The sequence below is a fragment of the Vulpes lagopus genome, chromosome 6 (assembly GCF_018345385.1).
Source record: "Vulpes lagopus strain Blue_001 chromosome 6, ASM1834538v1, whole genome shotgun sequence".
NCBI lineage: Eukaryota > Metazoa > Chordata > Mammalia > Carnivora > Canidae > Vulpes > Vulpes lagopus.
The window spans coordinates 45,561,402-45,586,577 of NC_054829.1; the positions used below are offsets into that span (position 1 = coordinate 45,561,402).

Here is a 25,176-nt window from a genome sequence, read left to right on the forward strand (position 1 = left end):
CTACCCCGTTATCTCAAACTAGATAACTGAGAAGAATGTTAAATTGAATGTATTTAAAATCAAACTTTTTTTTTTCTACCCACATACATTTTTTACCTTCTCTCTTTCCTAGTTCAGTAAATAGCTCCATTTATCCAGTAGCTCAGGTCAAAATTCTTGTCATCTTCAATTTTTCATTCTCAACTGTTATATCTAATTCAACCTGCAAATTCTGCCACTTTTATATCCTAACGTCTATCCAGCCTCACCTCCTTCACTGCCTCCTCCCTGCTCCCCCGCCATCTTCCATGCTTGCTCCTCCACAGAGTTCCTTAGGTTGATCTTTTATCATATCACCTCTGTTCTCAGATCTCTAAGGGCTTCTCATTTTATTCCCTGAACAAAGCTCAGTCTTTGTCATGACCTGTGGGCTATATAAGGCCCTCCTATATGATCTGTCTCTGGCTGCCACTTTCACCTCTCGTGCTGCTTCTGCCCCATTCCTCTAGTGTATCTACGCTGGACTTACAGACATTCCTCACACACACCCAGCATTCCCACCTCAAAATATTGAACCTTGCTTTTCCCTAAGTCTGGAACACTCTTCTGTTTTGACATGGCTCATTTCTTCCCTGTATTCGGGTCCCTGCTCCTATGCCACCTTCTCTGAGAGGCCTTTTCTCATGACCTTATGAAGAATGACACCCCCCTCAATACCGTAGGTCATACCATATGAAATGGCCATCTTTGTAGGTCAAAATGGTAGAATATTGTCAGTTTCAGTTGGTTCAGCACACACACATGCACACATAACATCATTGTACTTACCTGTCATCCTTTATGGATTTATTATTGCTTATTATGAATTATGGATTGTTTTATTGCTTATTTATTGACTTATTATTTTCTCCTCCCCGGATGTGTATCTTGAAGGCAATGATCTGGACAGCTCATTCTAGATGGTATCTGAAACAAAGAGGCATCTACAGATCACCATCTGCTGTACACTTCTCCCATCTTCTGCTGAGGCCTTTGATAAATTAAGCTCGTTAAACTGCTCTCTGTGCAGGCATACTGGCATTTTTGGAGGCCAATCCCTTTCACCCCTTATCAGGAGCCATGCTCTTCTATCCTCAGATTTTCTGTTTCGAGATCCTGTCATCCCTTTTATACTGTTTTCTCTTTCAGATTGTTTGGTTATGGGATCAGACTGCACTTTCCTCCAAACTTCTGAGAGTTGTGTGCTGACTTCAAGTTCCATGTCAGAGCCTCCTCCGAATGTTTTTTTGGGGGGGGGGCATTTTAACCCCCCCATGTGAAAGATTCCCAGTCCCCCAGCCCTAGCTTCCTATACTTCTGCTTCAATAATCAGTTTTTAGTTCTTCTTCCAAGGTCAGAATTAAATTTAGGAGAGAAGTTCCTTGTGTTTCTTTCTCTTCCTCTGCAAAATGAAATTAACAGCAGGACAAGGTCAAAAGTATACCATATGTTCTGCTTTTAGAGAAATGAGATTTCCAGTTGAAACTCAGAGGGCTGGTAAGTTCCCATTACCACTATGACTTGCAAATGTGTCAATTCTGTGATCTTTTAGGAATATATTAATCAGAGCTCCATCTTGTTTATCTGAGGCTATTGTATTCACTCATGTTATGCCAGGTGCTTTCCAAACCATTTAACAGAGGGTGGAATCTTCAGTCATCAATATGACAAGGTTTAGGACTTTCCCCAGGGAATACACCCAAAGACTGTAACTTGAGGTCCTAACGATTTGATTCAAAGTATTTACTGAATGCCACTGTTAATGAAAACAATTTTAATGATACTTGTTGAAGATGGTGAGACAGACCTTATTCAGGACTATCATGAACGTATTGGGACCACTGCAATGAGATTTCACGGTGGGAGAGAGATATTGGGCTCAACTCTGAATGCAGGATGAGCAAGTGGGAATTTAGAGCCAAGGAGCACAGATAGGGTCAGTAGATGGAAAATCACTGAGAGGAAACATCCAGGGTAAGGGGGATTTGTCTAACTAAACTGACTGATTCTTGCTGCAGACAGGTCAGGGTGACCAGACATCACCTGGGGGAGTAGTGGAGCATGGGAAGCCTGATGAGATATCAAGGGTAGAAGGTTCTGGTTAAACTGACTTAGCTGGGCTCTTGCTAAAACTAGAGTTTTATAAGGTAGTGCACAAATGGGCTTCAGAGAAGGTTCAGGAGGTTAAGTAAAGGTTGATCAAAGCAAAGCATTTTTGCCACAGGTAGCAAGAGGAAGTGGATGGGAATAGCACAGAGTAGGGATCAAGGGCCTGGATCTGGAGTCACACATACTTGGTTTTGAATCCTAGTGCTCTGTGTATTAGTAAAACCAGTAACTTTAACAGAAAGGAATTTAACAGAGGGAATTGGTTAAATGGGTATTGGAGATGCAAAAAGGTAAAAAAAGAAGAAGAAGAAGAAAGGAAGAAGAAGAAGAAGAAGAAGAAGAAGAAGAAGAAGAAGAAGAAGAAGAAGAAGAAGAAGAAAAAGAGGCCACTGAGGCACCAGAGGGATGGTGACTTTAGGAAGCAGCTATTACTCCTAGGACTAGCAGGACAAAGAGAAGAGGATGAGGGCATTAGAACCTCAAAACTTAGAGCAGAGCCCTTTATAACTGGGGGCCCATACCTCTGGGTTGATTGGCGCTGGCATTTTTGAGGGCTGGTCTGGGGATGTGGGAAGTTACTGCCACTGAGATGAAAACCACCACAGGCATGATGCTGACTATACCAGGAAGCAAACAGGAAGCAGCAGTTCCTTCTCCCTTGCCCAGACCTACAGTCTCCCGCTAGCATGCCAATGAAGAGCCAATGACAAAGCAGAAATGTGGTTTGCAGAGTCCCAGCCTCAGCATCACAGAGATTGGTTTTAAAACAGAGAGAAGTCACTTACTAACCAGTATAATGGCCTTATAGGAATGACAGAAGCCCTCTTGGCCTCCATTCCTGTACCTGGGTAACAGGGAGAAGCACCTCCTCTCTAGGTTTTTGTAAGGATTCAATGAGTGGTGAATACAGATTGCTCAGCAGGTGCATGGACAGCAGCTCCACATCTGACTGTGTCTGACACCCCATCTTCAGCCTCAATCCAGCAGCCAAAGGCTGACAAGGGAAGGAAGAAAGATTGAAAGAGGGAAGAGGAGAGAAAGGAGGAGGGGGAGGGTAGAAGAGAAATGAGAGGCATCCTGGGCTTGTGTAGCAATGTCTAGTGGGAAATTTTACACCACGGAGGGAAGGGCTAAGGCTCTGTGGACCATCCCTGGTCCCCTTGGGAAGTCTTTTCCCATTTGGAACAGATTACATGCTCCAGGTGCTTTTAATGACTCCTGGGTGTTGTTATGATTTCTGCAAAATCAAGGGAACGAATAAGAGTAGCTGGAGGTATGTGATCATTTTCTAAGAAGTGAAGGCTCAGTGGCTTGGCAAAAGGTGACAGCAGGAGGTCTTAATAAGTTAGACCACAAATTAATTCTGTCTTGTTTCTCCTTTAAGTATTTTTTTTCCTTGTGTCTTTGGCGCTAGCAGCTATTCCAACTGTGTAATTAAGTCATTTCTAAAACAGCTGAGCAGCTGGGTCAGTACTATATGTTCCAGTGATCATTGGCTGTCAGGCTGAAGCTTAAATTAATATTCTGAACAGTTATTGAATTTATGCTGCCCCATCTTCATGGAAACCAGAAACTGGAATGATTCCGCTATTCAGGCTTCTACTTTCATCAACAAATTCAAGGAGGGATACAGTCCAGAGCCAGCCTGTTATCTCCAACAATATTTTTTAGACTGGCTGTTGATGTGAAAAGTAGATAAGACTAAATTTAGTCTGAGGAATTGGAAATGTAACTGTTCTCTGTGTGTGCCCAGGCTGGACAGGACAATCATCACCCCACCACACGGAGGTGTCTCTTTGCCTTCCGGCCTCATTTCCTTCCTGGATAATAAACATAAATTCCCTATAATGCAAAAGGGTTACTTTCTGGAGGTGCAAATTGAAATTTGCTGGCTGTATAAACTTATGAAATTAGTTTTGCTGGTGGAAGAAATCTTAATTAAAGGGTTGTTTTGAAATAAGGAAGAGTAATAAAGTATTTTTCATTATGTTCACCTTGGCACCAGCCACATTCATTTAAATGATCTAATTTTATTCTTCTTATTTAATGGATGACATTAGATCAGCTTTCCCAACAGTTTCATTTCCAAAAAGTTGATGAAGTCAAAAGCTAAGTATATATGGTAGATCATTAGGGTTTCTGCTTAGAACCACCAATATCCCATAGTCCTGGATTCTGCTGTTTTGGGAGAAGATGAGATTTTAAAATATGAGTCCCTCTTTTCAAATAAAATGGCTATGTCCTGTATACTAGGAGGTCACTTAACTAGCAGAATTACAGAGGAAAAGGCATCTCCTCCAAATCAGTAAATTTGCTCCAATATTAGTTTTTTTGGGTGACTTTTCATAAAAAGAATTAAACAAAAATAATGGATTTAATGTGTGAGAATAAAAATTGGGGAATTTAAAAATTGGTGGGTAGTCATATCAGAAAGTGGGGGACAGGGTATTTATAAGTATTTATTGAAGGCAGTAATGGGAGTAAAATTTAACTTTTAAGAAAATATTTATTTATTCATGAGAGACACACACACACACAGAGAGAGAGAGAGAGAGAGAGAGAGAGGCAGAAACATAGGCAGGGGGAGAAGCAGGTTCCTTGCAGGGAATCTGATGTGGGACTTGATCCCGGATTCTGGGATCATGACCTGAGACAAAGGCAGGTGCTCAACTGCTGAGCCACCCAGGCATCCCAAATTTAACTTTTTATTCCATCTTTGTTTGTTTGTTTGTTTGTTTTAAGGTGAGACTATATCTACCTTCTCCTCCAGCAGGCTTCTTAAGGAAAGAGCAAAGGATTTGGTGTCAAAGGCCTTGATGCTCCTCTCCTGTTTCCAGTCAAGATAGAATAACAGGGATGAGATTTACAATTCCTGCCTGAACCAACCAAACCAAACCAAACAAAACAAAACAACAACAACAACAACAAAAAACTGAAAACAAAAAACAAAACACCTAAAATAAAGAGAGAGAGAGAGAGAGAGAAACAATGGGCTTTTTAAAAGTATGAACATTAGAAAACAAGGGACTGTGACTCTTGAGGCATGATTTAAAAAAAAATGATGAGTCTTACTATTTGTGTAAAATCAATGCAATCCTAAACAAAACCGCATTAAGTTTTCTTTGTAGAAATTAGAAAGCTGATTCTAAAATTTGTATGGAAATGCAAAACACACAAACAAACAAAAAATCCCAAACAAAAATAGTCAAAACAACTTTGAAAAAGAAGAGCAAATTTGAAGGGCTTATCCTACCTGATTTTAAGACTTATTATAAAGCTATAGTAATCACACCATATGGTATTGGTATAAAGATAAATAGATCAGTGGAACAGAATAGAGATTCTAGAAATAGGATTACATATATCTGGTCAATTGATATTCAAAAAAGATGCAAAGAAAATTCAATGGAGAAAGGACAGCCTTTTCAATAAATGGTGCTGGGACAACTGGATATCCATTTGCAAACAAACAAATAAGAAATTCAGTACGCTCTCACATCATGTAAAAACTAACCAAAATGGACCAGAGACTAAAAGTAAAACCCCAAATCACAGAATTTCTAGAACACATAGAAAAAAATCTTTGTCACCTGGGGTTATGCAAAGACTTCTCAGGTATGGCACCAAAACCATCATCTATAAAAGAAAAAATTTTATAAATTTGACCTCATCAAAATTTAAAACATCCACTCTTTGAAAGACATTAATAAGAGAATTAAAAGACAATCTACAGAATGAGAAAAGTATTTGAAAAATCACATATCTGATAGATACTCATATCAAAATATATAAAGAACATACAAATCTCAATAAGCAAACAAGCCACTTTTTAAAATGGGCAAAAGATTTTAACAGATACTTCACTAAAGAAGATATATGAATGGCTTATAAGCCCATGAAAGGATACTTAAAATCATTAGTCATCAAGGACATTCAGATTAAGACCACAACATAGGGGATGCCTGGGTGGCTCCGTAGTTGAGTGTCTGCCTTCAGCTCAGGGGGTGATCCTGGGATCTGGGATTGAGTCCCACATCAGGCTCCTTGCAGGAAGCCTGCTTATCCCTCTGCTTGTATCTCTGCCTCTCTCTCTCTCTCTCATGAATAAATAAATAAAATTTTTAAAAAAATATTTTTTAAAAAAGACCGCAACACGGTATTATTACATACTTAACAGAATGTATAAAATGGAAAAGACTGACCATAGCAAGTGTTGGCAAAGATGTGGAGAAACTGGAACTCTCATACACTACTGTTTTGTAAAATGTATAACCACTTTGGAAAACAATTTAGCTATTTCCTAAAAGTTAAACACGTACCTATCATATAACCCAGATATTCCATTTCTAGCTATTTATCTAAAGGAAATGAAAGCCTAGATCCATGGCTGGGACTTGTACATTAATGTTTATAATAGCTTTATTCATAGTAGCCCCCAAATAGAAATAGTCTAAATTTCCACCATCAGGGAATGGATAAATAAACTGTGGTTTATCCATATAGAAGAATATTCATCAACTATAAAAAAACAAACCACTGATGCACACAACACGAATGAATCTCAGAATAAGTATGATGAATGAATAGAGCCAGACAAAACAGGGTGCATGCTATATGTTTCCATTTATATAAAACTGTAATAAAATGAAAACCATAGTGACAGAAGGCAAATCAAAGTTTGCCTGGAGATGGTAGTGTGAGGGTGGAGAATGAGGGGGCGGGGACAGGGGGAGTCCAAAGGGGCTGGGGATAACAAATATGTTCATTATCCTGATTATGGTAATGGTCTCATCATTTCATACCTGTCAAAATTTATCAAATTTTACTTTGAATATGGGCACTCTATTGTAGTTCAGTTATATTTCAATAAAGCTGTTTTTTAAAAGGCCCGTGTTCAAATCATAGTTGTGTGATCTCAAACAAGTTTCTCTTCTCTGTCCTTTTTTTAAATTTTAAGATCTTATTTATTTATTCATGAGAGACACAGCAAGAGAGGCAGAGACATAAGCAGAGGGAGAAGCAGCTTTCCTGCAGGAAGCCTAATGTGGGACTCAATCCCAGGATCTTGGGATCATGACCTGAGCCAAAGGCTCAACCACTGAGCCACCCAGATGCCCCTCAGTTTCTTAACCTCTGTGTCCCTGAGGTCCCCCAGAAGACAGTAATATTACAAGCGTCTCACAGGTGAGACCCTGTAGCGACAGCCCTTAGAAGAGTACTAAATCAATAGCAGATACGGCATCTTGTCCTCCCTTTATAGAGACCTTGATTTTACTATTCATGCCTCAGACAGTGTTCTCTTTCTAGGTTCCATCTTTTACCTTCGGAAATCAAAGGACCTGAGTTTTGAAGCTGAGGTAGTTCAATCTCTTAAAATGCATTTATAAACAAAGTCAGATGGGGAGAAACGAGAACACACAGGAGATTAACAGAGCACTCAGGTAGAAATCACGCTTGCCCGATCAGCAAGGGACAGAATAAATTCAAACCATCTGCCAGTGTGTGACCCCGCTCCCCAAATTCCCCACATTCACATGATCAAAAATTATAACAATAAAATAAAAAAAACCCAAAGATCATATGCTTTTTGCCTGACTCCAAAAGAATCCAGATCAGATCCTGAGACTCTGTGACTTGGGATACCTCACTCACTCTTACTGAGTCTCAGTTTCCTGACTTCTAGACCCACTACCCATCTGACCATGAGGGAGAAACATGAAAAGTACCTTGGACAGCACTTGGTTCAGGTAAGGTGTTCAGTAAAAGTTGAACAGGCTAGGTTGTGGTAGCTCTTGAGTAGTGATCTCTGGTCCCAGTTCACTACTCTTTTCACTATTCTCTGCTGCTAGTTCCCTTGGCTAGTCCGTGGCAGAGGGGCAATGAGATACCAGGTATCTTAGCTCTCGGTCTGGCATTCTTGCCATTGTGCAAGGTCATTTCTTTTTAAACCACCACGAATTGGAATTAATTTATTAATTAGGGAGAAGGGTGCCTGGGGATAAAAATCATAAAGGTGGCAGGAAAAATCCCTCTGGTCCCTACTCCAATGCCGTTAATTACCAGTGCAGTCCAGTGTCTCTCTAGTGGTGCATTCTCTGATTGCTACTGCCCCTGAACCAGAACCCTTTCATGAGCTTTACACCAGGTAACCCTGATGCTGGACTGGAAATAAATGGTTCCGGTGCATAACTGCTGTCATGGCACTCCTCCACCACAAGATGGCACACAGCTCTCTTCTTTCAGAAGAGAAAGAAAGGCTAGTGCAGCAGTGGAAATCTCAAACCAGGCATGTTGCAAATCAGATGAAAATGCATTATTTTGAGTTGCCTCTTTCACTCTTAAAAATAGTCAGTACAAACCAAAGAGCATGGAAGGAGATTTCGCTAGCCTGAGAGGTGATGGGAGAAAGTAGCCCAGGCTGCGGAGACCCAGGAGCCTTGGTGAAGTGGTAAATCGTGCCTTCTTGAGGTTTGCACCTGGTCCTGTTGCCTCCCTCCTTGCTCCTAACTCCAAAATGGATTTCTGCCCCTGGCTGAGTGTCTACTTGAGCCTTGATGAGACTGTGATGTTCCTGATGATGTTCCTGTTCCTCTTCTACTCCCTTAAAGACATTAGTTCCCTATTGCTTTTCCCATAAAGGCAAGGACAGGTTTTTCACATTTCTCCCTGTGTTCTCTGCTGCAGAGCATCCACTTTAGACATGACTTATTGTTGTGGTCATACCAGTACAGGGAGGTGGGAGCTGATTTTATTCTGTATCTCACCTGGAATACACCCAGGCCTGGGTGGGCTGCAGTGGTTCTGGCCTTCCTCCGAGCCACGTCTCCCTAACAGCCCTCTGCTGGCAGGGCCACCATCTTCCTTCCAGGTCCTTCCTCCTCACATAGAATCTGTCAGCTGGCAAAAGGTATATTATAGAGCCTAGAGCATTTGTAATACCCGCCCCCCAGTAGCTCATACATCTCTTTTGCAAAGAAGAGAATATTCCCATTGCCCAATGTAATGAGAAGCCCTGCACTTAAAGCTGGTATCATCATCTTTCCTATGAAATCTTGAGGAAATGTGCTACAGACACATAGACAAATAATTGCAACATAAACCTGACTGGGGGAGGGGGCGAGGGCAGGTTATAGATGATCTCTAGAGCCTTAGTGGGAGTTAGCGAGTCCTAGGTGGGCAGAGGAGTGAATAGAGTGAAGAGGAATAAAAGCAGTGAGTCAAGGAATGGGTCACTGCCCATTCCTTTAATGCTGACATAGAAGGGATAAGAAGCAGAAGAGAAGCTACTGGAGAGAGATATCCATAAAGGAGACAGACAAGAAATGCCAAGGAGGTGTACGTAGAAGCAGGAAAGTGCTTTGCCATAGACTCTGAATGATTAGAAGGAAGGAGTCAATGGTTTTGATGCAGCAAGATAAAGACCGTGGACTTTCCACACTGGTGACAGCGAGGTTGCAGAAGTCTGATGGCAGTGGACTGGAAAGCCAAGCGGAGTTGAGAAAGTGGGGACAGGGAGACCAGGTCACCTTTTGGGTGGCACTGGCTCAGAAGGGGAGGAGAGAGGTGGGCGATGGGGTGGTGACCATGGGGTGAGGACCCAGGAGGGCTGAACTGGATCAAGGTAAAAGAAGCTTCTATTATTTGTTTGATTTTAAAGTACATGCATTTTTTAACTTTTTATTTTAAAATCATTATAGATTCACAAGAAGTTGCAAAAACAGAGAGGTTCTACACATTCATCACCCAGCTTCACTCAAGAGTAACATCTTAATCTGTAGTATATATTAACAAAACCAGGAAATTGACATTGCTACAACCTATAGACTTTATTCAAATTTCAGCAGTTTTCATATGTACTTATGTGTGTATGAACAGTTCTGTGCAACTTTATTATTAGCATCAATTTGTGCCACTACCACAATAATCAAATACAGACCTGTTCAATCACCATAAAGAACTCCCTTATATTGCCTTATCCCCTGATGACCATGAATCACTATAACTGTCATTTGAAAATATTATAGAAATGGCACCCTATAGTATGTAACATTAAGAGATTGGCTTTTGTTCACTCAGCCTAATGTCTTTGAGACCATCAATGTTGTTGCAGGTACCAAAAATTTGTTCTATTACTGGGTAGTACCCATTATATGGAAATATCACACTTGTTTCAGCCATTTACTTCTTTGAAAAACATTTGGGTTGTTTTCAATTTGGGGCTATTACAAATGAAAGTGCTATGGTCATTGTGTAGAAGTAGGGTAGAAGTTTTTGTGATGTTAGTTTACATTGCCCTGGCAGATTTGCCATATTTTTATCATATGGTAAGCGTTTATCCACTTTTAAAAGAAACAGCCATTTTTCAGAAGACTGTACCATTTTGCATTCCCAATAGCAATTTATGAGCGATCCAATTTTTCCACAGTCTCCCCAGCATTTGGTACTGTCAGTATTATTTATTTTAGCATTTCTCATCGGTGCATACTATGGGGAGCTTTTTACTGTGTTGTGTTTTATTTGCTTGTAGGCTAGCAAAGGTGAGCTTTTGACATGTTTATGGGCAGAGGGAAAGGAATGAGAGAACATAATGAGTTGAAGGTTTAGGAGAAAGGAGATGAGTGGACGGACGTGGTCTGGAGAAGGAAGGAAGACAGGATGGAATGAGCTCTGGCAGCAGGATGTGAGCCTTATTCTCTGACACTGGAGGAAAGAATGTCAGGATGGCCAAGTGAGTAGAGATAAGCTGAAAGTGAGAGGTTCAGAAGTTGACTCTGAACAACACAGCAGCAGAACAAGATTGGAAGTGGAAGGCCCTGATGGGTGGCAGCATGTGCTTTGAAGTTAAGCTACTCTGGATTCCGGTACCAGTTCTACCACCACTCACCAGCTCTTTGACCTTGGGCACGCTATTTGATCCCCCCAAGTACTTGGTGTCCTCATTTATACAGTGAGGATAATAATAGCCCCCCCCCCCATAGGGTCATTGTGAGAACTGAGTAAGGTTCTATGCACTCGATGAATAGAGAGCGGCAGGGAAGGTGGTCGCACAGCCAATCAAAGAAATGAACCAGAGAAATGCGTGGTCCGCGTCGTTGGATAACTTTTGGTTTACATATCTTCCTACTGCCTTCCACGAGACTGAAAACAGCCTGAGGGTAGGAGCCATATGTCTTATTTTCTTTGTCTTCTAGCAGCCAGTTCCAGGTCTCCCTCCCTCCTCGAGGGCTCCCAGTAAAATCTGTTCAATGACTGAATGAATGAGTCGCGGTCAACCCCACTAGAGCTCGGCCTGGGACCCGCGGGCCGCCTTCCCTCCCACCACGTCCCACCTGCCCGGTTCGCCCACCTGCTCCGGGACCACCCCGCCCACGAGCGAGGATGCCTCGAGCCGGGCTGTGTGACTCAGGTCTGAAAACGCACAAGCGCCTTACTATTCGCGATTAAAGTCAAGTGATCTGTTTCTGTCGGCTACGGATGAGGGCGAATTAAAAAGGAAAAGAAGAGGAAGCTTCTGGGCGAGACTTCTTTGAATTACCTGTTCTCGGGACCACTCGCGTCCTGGGAGGGGTCGAACTCCAGCAAGTTCCACAGGCGCGAGGGAGGCGGCCCGACGCCGGGGAGCCGAGAGGCGGCCGAGCCGCGGGGCCCGCTCAGGTGCGCAGCCAGGTGAGGCGCGCGGCGGGTGTCCGCGAACCCGGGAACGGCCGCGCCGGACCAGCGGCCGCCGCAGCGCACCTGTGTCTGCTGGCGTGTCTTGAACTTTGGTCCCCACCCCTCCCTTTTTAAAAAAATAATTAATGCATCGGAAAAACACCCCACTTCGCGTCCGTCTCTCTGCCTCTCCCTCCTCGCTCGGATACGATATGCAGCTAAAAATGCCGCCCGCAGACGCCCAGGGGGAGGGGCTCCCCGCCGCATCGTCCGTAAGCAACGGAGGCAAAGCAGGAGTTTGGAAAATCCACACACCGCCTGCCACCCCCTCCGCACAGCCCTCCCGTCTCGGCCGCAGAGCCTCTGCCAGCGGACGGGGAGGTTCAGCTTCGCCCGGGGTCTCGGCCAGACGAAGCCCTGGATCCCTCCTGCCGAACGGCCGGCTCCGACCGCCAGGGGTCAGGCTGCGGTCAGGATCAGGCAGGGACGCCCGGAGGCTGAGCTCCGCCCCCCGCCCTCGGGCCCCGCCCCCGCGGACGGCCCCGCCCCCGCCCTCGGGCCCCGCCCCCGCGGACGGCCCCGCCCCGCCCTCGGGCCCCGCCCCCCGCGGACGGCCCCGGCCCCGCCCCCTAACGCCTGCGGGATTCCTTCCCCGTGCGTCACACAAGCTGAGTTAGACCCGCCAGGGAACGATTCCCTCATTTGCATTTGAGGACCACGAACCTAAAGGATCCCGTGGGGGGGGGGGAGGCGGGGGGAGGAGAGGAGGAGGCGCTTATTCTGGGTCCTGATTCTGGAGGCAGACTCTCTGGTGGAGGGTTTGGGACGACGAATCTGCATTTTATGCAAACTCCTTAAAGGTTCTATGGCAGGTGGTGCAGGAACACACTTAGACAATGCTTTAAGCAGTTCAAACCAGGGCCATCCCTAAGTGGCGGGATTTGGCTTTGTGCCTTGCCCAGGACTTAAGCATGCCAATGGGATGAGGCATCATATCTATGGCCCCTGGCCACTTGAATAAACATCTAAGATTGGGATGAAGGAAAATTCTTACTCCCTGGTCCCAGATGAAGACCGTTGGGGCTGGCCCTGCCTTCTCCTGATGTCCTTCATGCCTCTCTGTTCCTTCTAATCATTTCTGGGCACTGGTTTCCTTATTCCATCCCCTTTGATGTGCCTCCTTCCTTCTCATTGTTCAGCAAAAGCATCCTGGATACAGGCAGCAAAGCTCTGCTCAGAATCATGTTTGTTGTCCCTCCTTGGTGCTAAGACACAATTTACTCCATGAGCACCCCAATGTACTAACAGCTTTTCAGGGAGAAGTGGGAGTGAAATACAGCACCAAATATGCTCATCTGTTGTAAGATGCAGCCCAGTTCGAATCAATAAAAATGTGTTTTAGAGCTGAGAAAGGTTTCTTCTTCTCATAATCGAATGTGACTTCATTCATTCAAGTCAAATTCATAGAGTACCTTCTGTGCCAAGAATCTGCTCTAAGTGCTGTGGGAGGAGTAAGCTGGATTCACAATGCTGTCACCCTCATAGTGCTGCTATTATGGTGTAGGAGGCAGGAAATGAGAGCATGAATTAATGAATGAGAGAATGAATTAGTGAATCAGAGAGTTGGAGATTGTGACCAGTGCTATTAAAGAAATAAGTAGGATAATGTGGCAGAGATGCTGGGTAAGAAGAAGAAACAGGTTCCTAAAGTAGAGCTCATAGCTCGCATAACTGAATCCAACCCATTCTGGCATTGTCATTTTGGGTGCCATCTATTGGTGCTGAACAAAAGCACAATGGCCTGGCCTGTCCACAGTTCTCAGACCTTGGAGGCTGTCCAAGGGGAAAGAACGGTTTGTCTTTGAACCCCATCAGTTGGCCTTTCTGAGTTTCTCACTGAAGATAAATGATGAGATAAAAGTGGCAACAATCTATAGGAGAACTTTGCTCTCACTCTTCGCAGGAAGCCCCTGCTTCTCCTATAGCATGAATTTGTAACTGACAGACGCTGTTGACTCCCTGCAGATTTTTACCCCTGGATTTCAGAAAATTCCTACTGCATCTGAATTGCTAGTAAAGAAGGAAGAAGAGAAAGCTGAAGTAGGAGAGGATTGACTTATTTCACTCAGCATAAGGACAAACATTATATGGTCTCATTCATTTGGGGAATATAAAAAGTAGTGCAAGGGAATAAAGGGGAAAGGAGAAAAAATGAGTGGGAAATATCAGAAAGGGAGACAGAACACGAGAGACTCCTAACTCTGGGAAACTAGCGAGGGGTGGTAGAAAGGGAGATGGGCGGGGGGTGGGGGTGACTGGGTGATGGGCACTGAGGGGGGCACTTGATGGAATGAGCACTGGGTGTTATGCTATATGTTAGCAAATTGAACTCCAATAAAAAGAATAATAAAAATATTTTAAAAAATGAAGTAAGAGAGGACTGCCCTGGGGCCATCGACAGGAGCGGTCTAGAGTGGTCTGGGCCTGGAGGAGCAGGGCTTCTGGGGTGCGGTAGAGGAATGAGTGGGCACAGCAGAATCCTGGGTGGTTCCCCTACAGTTTCTGATGGGCTGGTGTACTGCGAGGCCTGGAAATTAATCTTTTTTTTTTTTTTTTAACTTATTTGGGGATGCCTGGGTGGCTCAGTGGTGCCTTTGGCTCAGGGTGTGATCCCAGATTCCCAGGATTGAGTCCCACATCGGGCTCTTCATATAGAATCTGTTTCTCCCTTTGTCTATGTCTCTGCCTCTTTCTGTGTGTCTCTCATGAATAAATATATAAATTTTTCTTAAAAATTAAAAAAAAAAAGCTTCTTTGGAGCTTCTGAGAATAATTAGGGTTTGTGAACACTTGATCTAGGGCATAGACTGGTCAACAGTCTCCCACCCTGACATCCTCTGTGTCTCCACCCACTCCCTCCGCATCTAAGGCCTCGCGTTCCATCTTCAGCCCCACTTTTTGTCTTAGCCCCCCTGAGGCCAGGGGGCTGAAACCTGAGTCAGCCCCAACCCCACGCCAGGTGGAGCAATTGACTTGGGCCGGTTCAATAAAGGCTTTGAGTTACCAGACACACATCTGCTGGCTGTTCTCACCAAGGAAACGGGAGCCAGATCACTTTCACTGGGCATCAACCCCACATGTCCCCAAGTGCAAGGAGAAAGGGAGATTCATCTCGCCTTCTGGTGCTTTCACTACAAACAACTCCCATGTGGCGGCCCAAAGTCTTTGGCATTTAATAGCCCAACACCTCCCAGAAAAGCCTGCAGGCATTGTCAGGAAGAGTCCAAGCCCAAAGGAAAGCAGCCTGCCTCTTCCCTTCTACCTCCTGGGCTTGTGCCCATACGCTGTTCATCCTTCACGGGAGACAAACTTAGGAGCCCACTCCTCAAAACGAAGACTGACTCCCTACTCCACTTGCTTCCCTGTGCTGATCCTTTTCTCTTTATGGTCTCTGGAACCCAGGGTTCTGTGCTAGGGACTGAGATTAGTTTTCTTTTCTTAAAAAGAATTTTAAATTTTTAAAGTAATATGTTTATAATGCCTCTAACAAAAATAGCAGCTTCCTCTTCCCTCCCCAGATGCTAACACTTCCAGTTCTTGAGGTGGTTCTAGAAGTATTAACCTCCATATTTTCAAGCAACATTCTCATAATATGTGTGTACTGCTTTTTCAGTTTGGAATCTTATCCGTCAGTTTCCTATTATGGAAGATAAAATACCGCTTGGTACACACATTCACTCTCTCTCTCTCTTCTAAGACTAAAGGTTCTCTGGTCCCAATAGAGCTTAAAAAGCAAGTCTTTTAAATATTGGAAAGAAAAGTGCTGTTCAGTACTATACCCAACAAAGATCTCTTTCAAAAAACAAAAATGAAATAAAAACTTTTTTAGGCCTACAAAAACTGAAAGAATTCAACACCAGTAGATCTGTATAGGAAATGTCAATGGAAATCTTTCAGGCAAAAAGAAAACTGCAGATGAAAGACTTGATTTGCAAAAAGAACGAAGAGTCCCAGATATGGTAAATACGTGGGTAAATATAAAACACATTTTTCTCATATTTTAAATCTCTTTTTAAAAATAACTGACCATTTAAAAAGCAAAAATGAAAACAATGTGTTATGAAGTTTATAACATGTTAAAAAGTCAAAGGTACCACAACCCCAAAAGACCGGGAAAGGAAAATACAAGTTTCTTATACTATATTTGTAGTAAATTTATACTATATTTGAAGTGGTGTAATATGATTTGCAGGTGGATTCTGATAGCTTAAAGATGTGTACTATAAACTTTAAGGCAACCACTATAAGTAAGCATAACTAAGAGGCAAAAGAGAGAAAGTGAAATAAAAATCATGAAGCCCAAAGAAGGGAAAGAGGAAAAAAGCAACAAAGAAGAGGACAAGTAAAAACAAATGGAACGTTGGTACATTTAAACCCAATCATATCAGTGATCAATTAAATGCAGAAATCATGGAAGACACTTGTTTACAAGGAAGAGCCTAGAATGTTTTGAAATACAGACCCAGTGAGAACATATTTTCCAGATGCAAACAACTCCAGAGAATTCCTGTCATTAGTGATAGTGATGAAGAATTGGCAATTTCTTTCTATAAAGGGCCAAGTAATGAATATGTTAGGCCCTGCAGGCCCTATGGCTCTCCACCCTTGTAGCTGGGAGGCGGCCCAGATGATAGGCAGGTAAACAAAGGAGCCATCTGTGTACTGAGTGCTCAGCCCTAGATGGGGACACTCAGGCCTCCAGAGTGTGCTCTCCAGTGCTCTCCCTCTCCTGCTTCTTCCATCCTGCTCTCCCCCTGGCTTCCCCAGGTAACCATCTGCTTTCTCAATTCTGGGAGCCCTCTGGCACCTGCTTGGGTCCCTCCTCCCTCAGTGGCCTGGAAACTCTAGGCAGTAAACTGAGACCTTGACAAGGCTCACCTTGTTTGGTTTTCTCCTCTCAGGGCTCACTCTACTGCACTATCTATTGCTGAAGGTTTTTAAGAACATTTTTTAGACCTATTTTTTCTTTATTTTTATTATTTTAAAAAGATTTTATTTATTCATGAGAGACACAGAGAGAGGCAGAGACATAGGCAGAGGGAGAAGCAGGCTCCCCATGGGGAGCCAGATGCGGGACTCCATCCCAGGACCCCAGGATCACGACCTGAGCCAAAGGCAGATGCTCAACTACCGAGCCACCCAGACATCCCTATTTTTTCTTCTTTAAAAGTTGTTGAAAGTGAGAGGGTAAAACTGATTCTATCACTCCATCATGGTTGAAATGTTTCACTGTTGGGATTTTGATTGAAATTGATGGGGAAAATTGATCTTACATTATTGAGTCTTTCCTTTAAGGAATATGGGGTATTAATTTAGGCCTTCTTTTAATTTCTCCAGTGGTTTTTGTGGTCTTCTACATTCACTTTGCTGTTGCATTTAAGGCCTCTGTAGAGGCTCCTTCTCTTCTTTCTTAGCATCTTATTTACATCCTGTAGCAATAGAGGGATGGAGTCTAAATAAGACCCTGGGGCTTCTGCTTTTTTAAGTAGCTGCTAGACCTATTCTCTTCCTTCAATCTGTAGGTCAGAAGAGGGCCTGTGACTTGACCTCTGGGGCTGGTTTAGTTCCAGCTGACTCTTTCATGATGGCTGAGCAGGGTTGAGCAGCTCTGGACTGAGGCCTGGTGTGTGGTTGGGAAAACCCTAGAAGCACCCCTCATGGGACACCAGGGTAGAAACTGACTTAAAGCTGCTGCATTTGGCATGGATGCCTGAAGCTTTTCTCTCTTTTATTTTTTTAAGTAGGCTCCACACCCAGCATGGAGCCCAATATGGGGCTTAAACTCACGACCCTGAGATCAAGACCTGAGCTGAAATCAAGACTCAGACCCCTAATGGACTGAGCCATGCAGGTGCCCTGCTTTTTTTCTACTTATTTCTACAGTTAGGTGTGGATAACACCTAAGGACTGAATTATTGGTCTGCTGGGGGTGCTATCTTCTGTATGATTGTGGGGTCACTCCATCTACCTTAGTTATACTCTGGGCCTCTTTATTGATGGTTAGTAATGCACAGAAAAAAAATCATCTCTAATAATATCTCTGGGATAAACAGGCATTTGTGGGCTAGTGAGGGAAGTTGGGGATATTGTGTTGTAAACATCAAGCAACCAATTTAGAAGCAAACTTGGAACATAATTCCTTTCTAAGTTGGGAACTGTTTTTATGAAATCCATCTCTTGTCATAATGACAGTAATAAAATGAGGAGACCTTAACTGACTACAGTTGATACCAGATGGGTAAACACCCATCCTAAGTAATGAGTTGGCTAATTATAGCCGTGCCCTGTTTATAGATCTTCGATTAATCCCTTGAGAGTATATAACTCCATCACCCATAATGTCTCATTGCATCTGAGTAGGACTTTTCAGAGGTCAGCCTCCACCATTAACTCATATAAATGTCTAAGAATCAAAGGGCTAGGTGGAATTTAGCTTACTTTTATTCATTATTCTCTGTAGGGATCAACTTATATAAAGCATCAGAGAATTGACGAAGCAAATAAAAGTGACAGGGAAGAGATGTTAAAGTATTTTACTGTACTCACATAACCTCCACTTTCATGCTTAGCAAAACAATTATGTGTATATGTGTATATACCACCCAGCTTTCTAGAATGTGGGTGTATTCAGACTTCCTGAAATGGTGAATTCAGTGCCTCACTTGAATGTTGGTCCATTCTCTGACCCCTTTATTGGTGAAAAGAAAACAACATCATTCCCACAAAATGCAACACTGGAGATGCAACTCAGTCCAGGTGTGGATCACTCTAGCTCAGGAGCAAGTCACCCAGCTGGTCTACATTGCTTGGGTTCACCTATAGAACAATGGATCTACACCCTGGATACACACTAGTTAGCATTACTGGCCAAACTTTTAGTAGTACCATGCCCACCTGGACCAAATAAATCAGAAGCTCTGGTCTGGGCCATGGGCATTGCTGTTTTAAATACTGCAGGTCATTCTTATGTGCAGCCCAGCTTGAAAGGCACTTTCCATAGATTAGAGTGATTGTGGCCATTGTGCCAATTTTTAACATTCAAAGCATTCATGCAGAGTAGATTTTAATTCATTCTATAAAGCAATGGTGAACTTTTTGGTTTCCCAAGGATATTGCCAAGCATGGAAAAGTTACCTATTTCTCTAGGAGTTAGCTTAGAAGATGATTGTGTGTAAGAGAGAAAGAGAGAGACAGGGAGGAGAGAGTGAGAGGGGAAGAGAGAGGCATAGCTTCCTAACTTTTGAATTTTCTTCTCCCTGCTGCCACATTTTTGTTCAGGTCATTTCCCCAGTCCCGCTCTCTTCTCCCTACCTTCTTGTAGCACAGATCCCATTATTCCTCTCAAATAATGTCTCCCAAACATGACTCCTTTTATAGTCCCCTTCAGTGGCTCCCTGTCTAGAAAAAAACCACCGAAGTTCCCCTCTGGGCACTTTCATGACTAGTCTGGAGAAAATCGACTAGTCTGGAGAGAATCCTTACTTAAGCCTAACGGCCCCTGAATGAGCACTGTCATCTCTGGCTTTTCATCTTCATGGGGACAGTTTGTACCTCACCCCAATCTGCCTTAAGTCCCCCTTCAAGGCTCTTCTTCTGAGTAAAACCTTCGTTCTTCCCACCTCCCATTCCCTACCTACCCCCCCAGGGTCGTCATTGCTTCTGTGCCAGAGCAATACCCAAATAATCCTTCTACAGGTCTGGTGTAGAGGTGTTCCAAAAAAGTGTGCAAATTTCATTTCTCACACTATCAAAATCCTACATGTGTCTTCCGCATTAGATGGAACATTCTCTTAAGTGCAGTGGGTAACATGGTATATGTGGTAGAAAAGGCAAAGCTTTTGGAGCAGATTTGGGTTTAAAACCCTGCTCTAAGCTTACGAGCTGCAGGATCTTGGGGGAAGTCTGAGTGTTTCCTCAGCTGTGAAATGATTTGACTCTCTGAAGGGATGTGAAGATGAGATGTGACATGTGTTGTGTCAGATACATAGCAGATGACCAGAAAGTTGACTCACAATTTTACCAGATATGCTGCAAAATTCATGAGGAACACTTCTGTACAAAGTAACTGTTGGTTAGAAGATTTGAAAACCCTCCTTTCTCTCACCTTTGTCATCAGGGGCATAACTATTAGTTAATCCCCCAAATAGCGCCCCCCCCCTTTTTAAGATTTTATTTATTTATTCATGAGAAATAGAGAGAGGAAGAGACATAGGCAGAGGGAGAAGTAGGCTCCCCACAGGGGAGGACTCCATCCCAGGACTCTCGGATCACTCCCTGAGCCAAAGGCAGACGCTCAACCACTGAGCCACCCAGGCATCCCCCAAATAGCCCTTTGAATTATTAATTTCATCAAAGACACACACACACACACACACACACACACACACACACACAAACAAAACAAAAACAAAAACAAAAACAAAAAACAGAGAAGCTGATGGTCATCCTTTCACAAGGCCAGACAGGCTTCTTAGACTCCCGGCTCCTGACTGGAAGCAAAGTTCCAGGCTCCGTTCTTGATGCCACCACTGCCCTCACATTCAGCCTGAGGATTGCATGTTTTTAAATGTAATCACTTACTTTTTAAAAATGAAAATTTAACACCCCAAAGATGATGATTTTGAGGGAAAAATTAAGGTGGTTATTTTAACTTAAAAAGTGAAACATATTCTATTTTCCTGCATCCTTTCAGCCCCTCAGCTTGGGCCTGCATGGTGCCTGGCTGCCACAGCCTCTTGGAGCCTCAGTTCCTTCATCTCTAACTTGAGAATCAGAATAGTACCTGCCTTTTGCAAGTATGAGGATTGAAGGAGTTAATAGAGGAAGTCCTAACCCACGTGGGAAGGGGACAGCACTCGGCAGGGCTCAGCCACAGTCTTCTTGAGCCATCACAGCAGCCGAGGGGGTGGTCCAGCTCAGAGCTCTCCCACGCAGGACCTTAGCTTGCCCCTCCAGGTGCTATACTATGTGAAGGAAGAATACAAAGAAAACATTCACTCTTTAATGCCTCTTGCTTAACTGAGAACTCTAATAAAAAAAGAAAAAGGCACTTTAAAGACAAATAAAAAGTAACTTTATTGACTGCTAATCTTAACATGAAATGCCTATAAGAAATCATTACAAAATAACAGTTTTCTTTTACACACTTTTGGTATCATCCTGATATGATGATCCTTTCACAGAAAGGATTATTTACAGTTTATGTAGATATAAAGCTCATTGTTGCAAATACAAATGTAGATGTATAGAGGCAATATATACCAAACTGGTATACCGACTAGCAACGATATTAACAAATGCAGAATAAATTACAGCTTCATATGTTTCTTTTCCTTTTTTATTGTTTAAAACAATTTCCAAATACAAAATGCAGATAACCAAAATGATTTTCATATACATATATATAATTCTGCTGCAAACAGAGGATCAAAAAGCAAAAATGTTCCTTAGCATGTTTCATTTTTGAAAACCCACAAGACTATCCATGAATCCAATTATTAAGAGGGTGTGCAAAACCACCAACAATGCTGGTAAAACCCTGAAGACCTGATTCTGGCTGAAGTACAGAGAAAATAAAGCACTATATACTTAATTAAATTAAATATGCTTTTGTCTGGATGTTTGCCGGAAACGCTAAGAGCTAAAGAAATGCACTGCATTATGGTCTGGGCTCTTTAGAGTTAAACTTCCCAGGATTTGTCTCCAAAGCATCTATATGAAATGTTGATTATTTAACGACTTACTTATAAGTGAAGCAGTCATTAGATGATCCTTCTACCTTTTCATACATAAGACTGGAGATACTTTTGTACATTCTGACATCTGAAACTTTGGTTCTTTTAAAACTTTTGATAAAAGCAAAATAATTTCATGACTACAGAACTCTACGTAACTTTTGTTCCTTTCTAAGTGTGGGGTTAAGCTGATCTGACCGGGCTTGTAGTGTACACACTGCCCTGCTACATCTGCAAACGGGCGTGCCGAGGCAGCCCAGGTGGGGCTGTTCTCCATGTGTTTAGAATACTGATTCCCACCCACGGGAACACTGCTTGTTCTGTTGTACCTTAAATCTATTTCTTTGTTACCTGAAAACTTAATTTTGTATAAAAATATGACTGTTTCTTTAGAAAATAATATATAGTTTCTTTTTAAGAAAACCTGGCAGATAGAAAAAATGGTATATCAAAATATGGTAAACAAATGTTGTAAAATATGAAATCATTACAAACATCTCATAGAAAGACATTGTGCTGAAGTTCTCTCCTGAAGTGCGAACAGCATCGTTACTGTACAGCTAAAGGTTAATAAATTCACTCTCCTGACTTGGTTTCATATATATATATATATATATATATATATACTATCAGCAATGGCAGTAACTGTCTTAAAAATGGCCCCCTCTCAAACACTAACATTTTTTTGTATACTTTAACTTCAAAATTGACAAAAAGATACCCTCTGGAGCAGTGGTATTAAACCCTGTTGCATATTAGCTCCATCTGGAGAGTTTTAAAGGAAAAGGCAACTCCACCTGGACCTCACTGCAACAGACTGATTTTATTGGTCTGAAGTGGGATCCAGACATTGTTATTGTTTTTAAAGCTCCCCAAATAATTCTATTGTGCAACCAGGGTTGAGAATCATGGCAAAAGACATATGAGAAAACAGTCATTCTTAACTCTATATATATTAACTGATTGTCTGTAGGTATCATTCATTCAGTGACACATCGTCCATAGTAAACAAGACAGACCACGTACACAAAATAGTCATGGAGCCAAGATGAAGAGTTAGTAAGCTTTAAACACATATAAACACACGCAGTCTCGGGTATTTATATATGTATAACATATACGTACAGTTAGGGTATTTTGGTTAAGCAGAAGCCAGCCTTACCGTAATTTGTTCTTGATTAAAAACAAAGCAAAACACCAAGCACAAACATTTTCTAAGACCTTTCCATAGCTTTAACAAACTGGTTTTGTAAACTCCACAAAATGCATGATGACATGAACACAACTGATCAGTTACTTGGATGAGAAGCTCAGATGAGTCCCAAAGCTTTCAGGAAGGGCGGGAAGAGGACATGGCACTGACCAGGCATGAAGGAGTCACAAGGCATCATAGCACGCAGAACTTTCTGGTTATTGCTTCATTTGCATCTTCTTGACCCTGGGCTGCGCTTCTGTTATGTACGTATCTTTGGCTTGCTAGAACTACAGGATTTTGACCACTTCATTAGTGTTCACTTTGGGACAGCCCCAGTGAGGCAGCAATGGCTATGTACTAGGCAATGGTCTCTCCATTGAAAGGAGAGACTCTCTTTTCTTCTCCTCCCTCAAGCCACATGCATGAAGGAGTGACCACAAAAAATTTACAAGCAAACAAATAAACCTAACAACATCTTTCACATAATAAAAAAAATGTGATGTCGTGTAATCAAACTAAAAAACAAAACAAGGAACAGACACACCACAATTCAATGTTCTGAAGGCTTGGTAACTAGTAAAGCACATTTCCTTCCAAAGGATCATGAACTTCCGGGCACTTGTCTTGCTGTCCATTCTCTGTAGTTCTTTTATCTCTGTGTAATACTTAAAGTGCAGTTGTCCCAATCCCAAGGCTTCTATTTCCATTGCCAATATCATCAAGAAAGAGCTATGTTTTGGGGTGAAGAAAATATGGCACAATAATTAAGGAAAGAACCCATGGCTTTTCAGCCTCCAGCAAACAGCAGCCGGCCTGTACAGCTAGCCGCACGCAGATGTACTTTATACAACAAACTCTGGAACTTCATCATGTGTGAGATCCAGAGAAAAGTACTTGCTGGTTCTTTTGACTGGAAAAGCATCTTGGATGTTGACACACTGCTGAGCCAAGCAGCTGTTGCAGTAGAGGCCTTCTTCATCCAGTTCGTGGCCACACCCAAAGGTGTAACTCTGAGCAGTGTCTTGACATAGACCTGCAATGCGCAAGAAGTCTTTCTGGTAAAGTCTGATGTCATCAAGGCTCAAGCTATGTCGATCGGTGGAGGTCTTTGGTTTCCGACATATAGTCTGCAAAATAAGGAAAGGTTAAAACAACTTTAAGAGTATAGACTAAACTGAAAGGTTAGCAATATTTGCCCTTGTAAAGAGAGAAGCTGCAAAATCATAAAAGGTTATGGAATTCTTATATGTTGGAAACTAATTTCTAATTGGAGGTTTCTGGGCCTCTGAGGCCCTGTGGGGAATATGTCAACACAACCACCATCACCACCACCATGAGCAACACTGGCTAGCATTTACTGACCCCCTATCATGTGTAAGGCCCTAATGGTTCAATCTTCCTGTCAGGTCTAAGATGACAGTGGCATTATTTTCCCCATTTTACAGATGAGTAATCTAAGGCAAAGGAGGTAAATGCAATAGGAACCCAACTGTCTCTAGCATTTCAGAAGTCAAGAAATTGTCTTAAAATAGGGCTGGATAGGTTAAGATGGGGTCTAATTTTTTTTTTCATTAGAATATGACATTCAGCATGGCAATACTCTCATGCTGAGGTCCGTTATCATTTTAATAAGATGTGGGGAAGTGAACCATTCAAGAAACACAATTTGAAGAATTTTTTTTTTTTTCTTTTAAAAGCTAGAGTTCTTGGATAAAATACTAATGCATAGTACAGAAAAGGCTGGGAGGTGAGAGGCAGGTCCCAAACACTGTAAGCAGTATTCTCCCAAATACTTCATACAGTAGGCAGCAGACTTGTAGAACTCATTACCCCAAGAAGTGGTATTAGCTGAAAATATAAATAAGTTAAAAAATGGTTCAGATAATTACATGAATGAAAGATACTTCATGGGTTATTTAAGGGAACTCAACTCTGGCTGCCAAACATCATAAAAGCCAACCTTGTCAGAATAAGTTATCGCTTTCTGCTTAAAGGCAGAAGTGCCAGGAGGAGAGAATGGGGTCTGAGCCCAAAAACATTTTATTAGGAAATACCACATCTGAGCACTCTCTGAAGATACTGATCCCCTGTACTCATGCAGGCTTCCCAGGTGCCATTGGGATCTCCCACGCAGAATGCACTAGGGCCGCATCACAAATCCACACGGCAGGCCCACAAATGTGCTTCCCATCTTGGAGGTGCAGAACCCAGTCCTTAGCTGCGCCCCACAAACATTTATATACAGTAAGATCTAACACCGGGTGTCAGAACTAGAGGGCAAACCTAGGCAGTGTGACCCTGAAGCTCGTAATCATCATGCTACACATACTGCTTTAGAAATTATTAATTGGAGTATTCAAAAAAATATTTAATAAAATATCATGTACACATTAATACTACTTAAATGAG

The 25,176-nt window shown here is 42.5% G+C and overlaps 1 protein-coding gene across 2 annotated transcripts in view; it reads right to left on the minus strand.

Moving 5' to 3' along the window:
- Nucleotides 1–20,894: 20,894 nt before the first annotated feature.
- The window catches only part of FRMD6 (FERM domain containing 6), a 75,815-nt gene continuing 71,533 nt past the window's right edge, over nt 20,895–25,176 (minus strand). For both annotated transcript variants that reach the window (XM_041759464.1, XM_041759463.1), the window contains exon 14: nt 20,895–23,894. In XM_041759464.1, coding sequence (XP_041615398.1) covers nt 23,610–23,894 — 285 coding nt within the window. In that variant the 3' untranslated portion in view covers nt 20,895–23,609. The remainder of the gene's footprint in view (nt 23,895–25,176) is intronic.